An 8,016-nucleotide genomic window follows, 5' to 3' on the forward strand; every position below is an offset into this window, starting at 1 on the left:
TGAGAAGCAACAGCTCAGGCCAACAGTAATGGCCAAAGCTAGCTCACAGCCAAGGCAGGGGATGGGAAGTGCTTTAAGAAAAGGGCACACTGGCCTCTGCTGTTAACAGCATGGATCTCCTTGCATTGTAAAACGTGCCCAGTGCTGCTGGCTCGGGCAGTACCGGCAGGGCGCGTGCTCCCAGGCCATTTGACAGGCTGGGGCTGCAGAAGTCTAGGCGCTGCTGACTGGTTTCTCCCCTTCTTGACAGAATCTTAAACTCCTGCACAGACCTCATGAAGGTGAGTTTGCAGCCTGTGATCCTCGCTTGGGGGGCCCAGCCTCCCTGGCAGCGAGGGTAACGGTCGATCTCTGCCCTTGCAGGCCATCCGGCTCCTGGTGCTGACCTCTACCCAGCTGCAAAAGGAGATTGTGGAGAGCGGCAGGGTAAGGCTTGTGCTTCCGCCTGACAGGGTGGCAGCAAACTTGTAAACTTCTCCAGTGACTCGTTCCACAAGGGTCTGAGCTAACTCACAGCCAAGAAACCCACCTACCTACCTAGCAACACAGCTCCAAAAACTCTGAGGGACCAAAAGCAGTCCAGTGCAAACAGTGCAGGAAGCAGTATTCTCAGCTCGTTTCCTCAAAACCTTTACCATGACACAGTGCTGCTCTTCTGAAAGGTTGCGCTGGTGAGACACCTGCTAAGGTCCCCTTCTGCTACATTACTGAAAAGCCTCCAGCCTTCAGTTCAGCTCCTCACATTGCTCCCCGGTTACAACCTACGCTTTAGCTCAGACTCCTGCTAAGTCACTGCGATGCAGCTACAACTACTGCATGCACTTATCTTTGACCTTCGTGTTGGCTTCCCTCAGATCAAGTCATGCCGCCTCACCTAGGCTGCCCAACCCAGCTGCCACAGTTGAGAGACCATGCCTGCTTTCAAAAGAAGTCCCCAGTGCAGTTACATGTTCTGCAGCCTCCTCACACCAGCTTCACCCACCTCCCAAACATCCTCTGCCTTGTCTTATAGAAAATGAGGGTGGAAGGGACCTCAGGAGGTCACATCTAGTCCAACCCCCTGCTCAAAGTAGGACCAGCCCCACTTGCAGCATCCCAGCCAAGGCTTTGTCTACCTGGGTCTTAAAAACCTCCAAGGGTGGAGGGTCCACAACCTGTCTGGATAGCCTGTTGCACGTGGAGGCAAGGCAGGGGATGTTCGGGAGGTGGGTGAAGCCTCCTTCCGCTAGGAGGAGAAACACTACCCTGCAATCTCAGCTGCCACTTACAACACCTTTTGCCACTTATTTGACAGCATGCAGGTGTTGGGCCTCTTAGTGAACGTGCCGTAACACACAGCCTTCCTGCACAAACTAGCTCAGACAACTTAGGCAACCACTTCAGCGTGCTCATTACTGTCACAAACCCATGCACATACAGAGGACTGTCTTGTAGCCCATAGACAGATCCGTACCCAAAAACAGTCCTTACCATCCCTTCAGCTGCTCTCCACTTGCTTACCTCTACTTTAGGCCACAAATAGAACAAAATGATGAGCTACAGGCTATGCTGTTCAGAGGGCCAGGGCCTTTCATGGGCAACAGCCTTCATCCTGTGCCACCCGGTCAGCTCTGACAGTCCGTTGTTACCTAGTAAAACTTGCAGCCCACGGATCTCATTGCCTCCTAAGTGGCCTTAGACAACACCTGCTTCATCAGATGCTAGGAAGGGGCTTCTAAGGTCCCTTCACAGCATCTGACAAAGCAGTCTGTCACCTAAGACCACATCTGCCTTTCTAGGGTACCATCCTGCCCTGCCTTCTGCACAAACTCTAGGGGGACAGGAGAGGAAGATACCGCAGAGGTCTCTAAACCCAGACCAGGTGCACACATACACATTTATTACCATTTTTCCAGTGCCCAAGGTGAATGCAAGATTCAGTTAACATCTTTGTTATAGGAGGAAAACAGGCTTTAAAAAAGGGGGACCAAGAATGACCCAGTAGGGCTGGAGTGGGGTTGTAGCTGGGATGGTCCAGGAAGCATATGAGGTGCGAGGGTTTTCTGTGACCTCTTTTACTGGACCAGCTGCAGGCTTGGGAGAGCTTTCAGCCACCAAGTGCCCTCCTTCGGGTTTGCAGCAGAAGCAGCCACGGACTGAGCCAGGTATCACAGTAAGACTCTGTGCTCAGAGGGAAGGAGAAGAGCTGTGAAACAAGGCCAGAAATGACGCACGATTCTTCCATAGATGAACATACATTTGCCTTTCACCTCCCCAGTACAATTGTCTTGAGAGCAGGTGCCCATGCACTGCATATTATGCACCACCACATTCAGATAGGAGTAAAACACCTTGCGCTTTATTCACATCACACCTCATAAAACAAACATGAGGCTTTGGCCGCGTTACAGTCACCTTCCATCTCACTTCCCTCTCCATTTACAGTCACCAAGCCAATACTGACATAAGCATCGCGCCGGTTCCCTGATCCCCTTCCCACAGCCTCTTAACCATCCTTACCAACTACCCAGTATTGTGTGCTGCGTAACGGCTCCTTCTACAACCCAGTCACTACAGGCCAATACATGCATATACAACATGGTTTTGACAGATGCATCCCAAGGGATTAAATATCATTTAATACAGGCACACACACGCTCTGCACCCTTAAGAGAACAGGCATGATTACAACAGCAGGTACGGCCATTCGGTAGAACGGGTGAGAAATGGTTTTAGATTTCCTACCTGGCATTTCTTACTGTAGTAGATGCAACACAGGGGTCCATGATTTCAATGTATGTTTTAATAGAAAGGAAATATTTCCATTATTGCACCCATTAGGATTTCTTACACCTCGTGCATTGCACTGTTCTGGCCCCATCCCCAGGGGCACCCAACATCTTGTACTTGGTTACACCCACACCATTCACCACCCCTGACCCAACACCTCGGCTCCTTTGCATGGCTGGCTTTCCTTCTGCAGCCACTGCACACAGCCTTGTCCAAATATTTGCTTTCATGCTAGAAGGCTTCGCTGTTAACTAGTCACTATTATTGCAGCCCAGGTGCCAGTACGTCTACTGGATGCATAGCACAGACCCACAGCCCCATGCTTTTAGACCACTCACAAAACAGAACAATTCTGCTGTGGTTTAACTTTAAACGACACCCAAATGCCCACAGCCCTTCCTTTGGGCAGCAGCAGAACACGCGCCACTTTTAGCGTTACTGCTTATCACGACCAACGCTGGGAACAAGGCAGTGCACAAACCCTTTTACCTCACTGGGGCAGGGGGCAGGACTCGATGATCTTCCAAGGTCCCTTCCAGCCCTAATGTCTATGAAATCTAGGAAAAATTACTGAATCCTCCAGGTCCTCACAGTTCAGGATGACTTTTCCACACTACAGTGGCAGGTTGCTGATGCGTTCCAGTGGACAGTAAGATTACGGCCTTCCACCCGTTTCATTTTGCACATACTCGAGGCGGGAGGCACGCCAGCTTTTAGCCCGCAGTGTTGTTACGGGTTCAGTTTTTTTCCCCCCACATGTGAGTTTTGGCCTGTGCTAGAGGAGTAAATTGCTCTTCCCCCAAGATCTTTATGTGACTTGCAGCCCCTTTAACCATGTGTCTAACCTTCTCGCGCCACTAGGGAGCAGCAACCAGCCAGGAATTTTACGCCAAGAACTCCCGCTGGACCGAGGGCCTGATCTCCGCCTCCAAAGCCGTGGGCTGGGGGGCCACGCAGCTCGTGTAAGTCTCTGCCGCACTTCCAGCTCTTGTGGTGGAGCTCCCGGGCTCCAGCCCACCAGCAGCAGCTCTGTGCCCCCAGGGGCAGCCGTGTCCATCAGAGGAGGCAGTCCCTGCCTGGATCCTTTGACCCTTGCTGACTTCCTGCCCCTTGGGCAGGGAGCTGGACCCGATCTTACGAGGTCCCTTCCAGCCCTAATGTCTATGATGGGCACACGGCCACGCACAGAGCCAGCTGTGCCATAAGCACGTCTCAGCTCAGACCAGCGCTAGATCCCCGTTGCCATTTGGCCCCTGGCAATGCTGTTGCTCTTTGGCCATGAACAAGATGCCCTTGTCACACTCCAGTCTGCGGGGCATGGGGATAACAAGCTCCTGGGAGCTGCCCATGTGCACGCAGGCCTTTGTGAGGCACTGGCACAAGCTACATGGCTGGCAGCACCACATTGTCCTGCTTTCCTTTGCCCGCATCAGCCTTCCCTAACCCATCCCCACTGTCCGTCTGCCCTGCAGGGAATCTGCAGATCGCGTGGTCCTGCACACAGGCAAATACGAAGAGCTCATTGTCTGCTCCCATGAGATTGCAGCCAGCACAGCCCAGCTGGTGGCAGCCTCCAAGGTAATCTTCAGCAGAGCAACGTACGTGAGCCTGGGCAGTGCAAGCCAATGAGACGTTTCCCCATTCCCCTGGTGGAGGGAGGTGAAGGGACGGCATCCAGCCATGGGCGTGTAGGTCACCCTACACTTCCAAAAGGTGCTGTAGGCAACACACGCAAACAGCCATAAGGCAGGCCCAACGATCCCAGCTGCTAGGATACAGGTCCCGTCCAGAGCAGAGGAGGGATTTGCAAGCAGTCACGGTTCATGCATGGGGATCAGACCTTGAGGTCACACTGCCCTGTGCCCTGCCATTTAAACAGGAGAGAGAGACTGCCTAGAGCCACTGGGAATTGTTTCACTGCCTGCAGCAGGTACGTGGGAGCTGTAGCAATCCCACCACGCCGCTGGCCTTGGCAACCAAGAGGAAGGGACATGGGGCTCTTCCAGCCCATCATGCGTCCTGGGGTCCAAGCCCTACTGCATGGAAAGCATTTGTGCATGCAGCACAGGATTCCCCTTGCCAGTCAAAGCCCTTGGAGGTGACACCACCCAACTGCAAAGTTGCTCTCAGCACCCGTGCACAACCCTAGCACCCTCTTAGCTGGCGTGGGTTCGCGCTCGCTGGCTCCAAGCGCCCTCCCCCATCCACATGAGAGCCCCGTCTGTATCCCCCACGTACCTGAGAACCGCTCAGTCCCCGGTCGCTCCCGGCAGGTCAAGGCTGACAAGAACAGCAGGAACCTGACCAGGCTGCAAGAGTGCTCCCGCAGCGTCAACGAGATGGCTGCCAACGTCGTGGCTTCCACCAAGTCAGGCCAAGAGCAGATTGAGGACAAAGGTGAGACCGTTCAGGTTCCTCCGGCCCATCCCCACGGGACTGTCTGAGGGGCAGCCCCAGGTTGCTGGCACATGGCAGGAGGCATGGCCCATGTCACGTGAGCTATGTGCTGTAGGCAAAAACCCTCCCACTCTCTTCCCAACAGATACCATGGATTTCTCTGGCATGTCACTCATCAAGCTAAAGAAGGAAGAGATGGAGACTCAGGTACATCACCCACCTTGGGGTGGACGCAGCCAGGGTCCTCTCTCATCCACACAGCATCTGGCTACAGTGTAGATTTAGAGCCCATAGCCGTACAGCTAACAGGTCCCCACTGCAAAGGTTTATGGCCCAATTCTGGACCCGTACACACCCCTGCCATCTGCATCCCACCAGTCACTGCCCAGGCAAGCTGTCGCTCTCCAAGAACAAGTGTGTTCAGCTGAGAACCATGCATGTATTTTTGGGCAGCCTCTGTGCAAGCCACACATCTCCTTAGTCCCCACCTCACCTCCTGCAGTCATTGCCCCCCCGCAAGTTCGTCCTGGGACAACTTAGCCATGTGCACTGCTCTTCTGTCCTGGGGGTTTGCAGTCTAACCACAGCTGGGTTGCGTCGCGGTCCCGTACCTCCTCCTGCACAACTCCTAGATGGCATCCCAGCTGCCCACACCCTCAGCTCTGGTTTCAGGGAGGGTCCTGGGTTTGCCGTTGCACAGGTGAAGGTGCTGGAGCTGGAGAAGATGCTGGAGAACGAGCGCATTCGCCTCGGGGAGCTGCGGAAGAAGCACTATGCGCTGGCCGGGGTGTACGACGACACAGACAGCGGCGGGGCCAAGCTGGCCTCGGCTCCCAGGCGCAGCATCCTGAAGAAGCCACCACTGGCTCAGAAGCCGGCCCGCCTGCTCAAACAGGATGGCGAGGTACTGGTCCTTCCCCCACCATTGCAAAGCACTGGCTTGTCCCACTGGACAGCAGGGGTGCCTTCACCCGCAGTCTGCAGCAGGGGACTGAGGCACAGCTACTTAACTTGGTAGCAGGAAGATGGCAGACTTGCCTTTGAGGATGTCCTCACTTACCTCATCCCAGGTCCACCACGCACCTTGGCAAGTTTATGCGGGCCTTACCCCAAGACAGCAGGCAGGAGCCAGTGCCTGACTGTGGAGGAAGGGCAGTCCCAACACATAGCATCCAGTTGCACCCCACAGGGATCTGTGGAAGCCACTGGGTGCATCACTTTGTCCCTTAGCTGTCACTCCTCCTGGATGGGCTCATGACTGCTTTTAGCAGGGGCAGGGAAGGAGCAGCACATGAGGTGCACCTGGACTTCACAGTCTGCCTTAGGAGTGATATGGCAGCACCCATGACCCACAAACCTGTCTTTTCCCCTCCCTCCTCTTGCAGCTGAACCCAGATGACACCATCTTCGAGGCTCGAGTGATAAACTTCTAGGACAGTACAGCGGCTGTGCGCACACTACAGGAGGACAAGAAATAGGCCGCCGGCTTCACCTCCACCCTGCTGCACACTGTCCCGGCAGGGACCGAGGGTCTGACGGTGCAGACAAGAGCTTCCTTCTGTCAAGGAAGTCGGGGCCTCACTTCCCAGACCGCGGTGCCTTTCTCCGTGGCTTACCTCTGCGGTCCGAACACGCGCAGAGCAGATCAGTGCTCTCGTGGCCTTCAGGCTGGCACACCTGTGTCGGCCAGACCTTGCCACTCACTGCCTCGTGTGACCCATGCGATCTCTACCCTACCTGCTGCTCGGGTTTCCACTGTTGCTGCAGCGAGGCTGAGAAGCCGTTGTGGCAGCGTGCTTTGGCCCAACACTCTCATCAGCAATAGACAGGGCCATTAACTCCGGGCCTCCTATTCCAGCCCTTTCCAGACAATGTGAAGTGTTTGTACTCCAGGGGACTGATCTTCTCCCAACTTGTGTTTTCTACAGCCCTGCAGGTGGAAGGGAAGCGTCTGTGCGTGGGGTCGGCTCTTGCCGAGGGGCTCCTTACCTTTACACACCTGGTGTTTTTAATGGTCTCGGGGATGGGGGCTTCCAAGTGGAGGGAGCGACTGGCGCGCCCCCACTGGCAATAAAGATATAAGATTAAGACATTTTAAATAAAAACTAGACAGCTGCAAATCACAACCAGCACGACTCCATGTGCCTTGTCCTAGCAGCGGAGCAGCCGCAGAGTCCTTGCACTTACTGCTGTAGATTTGCAGTAGGATTTAAGTGCCCCTACTTCCTTCAGTAGCTTCAGTGCAGTGCAATGCCTTACCTGCAGCTGACCAAGTTGTACCCTTGCCGGGCACTCAGTCACTTCCCGCTGCCCCTTGGTCCGCGGCATTTCACTGGCCCTTCTCTGCCACTCCTTCGCTCTGCTGCTGTGATGGAGACTGCTGCACCGCAGAGAAGATGCACGTGCTCCACTGACAGGTGATTTAGAGATTGCATGTACAAGGACCTGTCCCTGGAACTGGCCTGATCTGTACCCAAGCCCAACCTTTATCTTTAGGCTTTATTGCCCAAACCAGGTTAAAAAAAAAAAAAGGGGGGGGGGGGGGGGAGCCCCCAGGTGCCATGTTTTCCTCAAGTCCTCTTTACCTGGTATCTTCCAGGTGCCTCCCAGGTTACCGCCCTGCCCTTAGCTTTTCAGGGCACAGAGCCACCTGGACACAGGCCCCAGATGTGTAGAGATGGGGTGGCTACCCTGCTCTGGAAAGGGAAAAGCGAGAAGATGTCAAGTCACTATGCTGTGCAACCCCTCCATGCCCCCCCCAACTCTTCATAACCTCAAGCCCACAAACGAGGAACCTGTTTGCTGAAAGCCAGAGCCCATTAGTGACAGCCAAAGGCACGCACCCAGCTT

General features: G+C 54.7%; 1 protein-coding gene across 1 annotated transcript in view; it reads left to right on the plus strand.

The window, feature by feature from the left end:
* The window catches only part of HIP1R (huntingtin interacting protein 1 related), a 43,696-nt gene extending 36,404 nt beyond the window's left edge, over positions 1 to 7,292 (plus strand). The window contains exons 25-32 of the mRNA XM_014598514.3: positions 251 to 281; positions 364 to 426; positions 3,631 to 3,731; positions 4,242 to 4,347; positions 5,043 to 5,166; positions 5,312 to 5,373; positions 5,867 to 6,070; positions 6,552 to 7,292. Of these exons, the coding sequence (XP_014454000.1) occupies positions 251 to 281; positions 364 to 426; positions 3,631 to 3,731; positions 4,242 to 4,347; positions 5,043 to 5,166; positions 5,312 to 5,373; positions 5,867 to 6,070; positions 6,552 to 6,599 (739 nt within the window). The 3' untranslated portion in view covers positions 6,600 to 7,292. The remainder of the gene's footprint in view (positions 1 to 250; positions 282 to 363; positions 427 to 3,630; positions 3,732 to 4,241; positions 4,348 to 5,042; positions 5,167 to 5,311; positions 5,374 to 5,866; positions 6,071 to 6,551) is intronic.
* The last annotated feature ends 724 nt before the right edge of the window (positions 7,293 to 8,016 follow it).

This window comes from Alligator mississippiensis, chromosome 10 (genome assembly GCF_030867095.1).
Source record: "Alligator mississippiensis isolate rAllMis1 chromosome 10, rAllMis1, whole genome shotgun sequence".
In the NCBI taxonomy this organism is placed as follows: domain Eukaryota; kingdom Metazoa; phylum Chordata; order Crocodylia; family Alligatoridae; genus Alligator; species Alligator mississippiensis.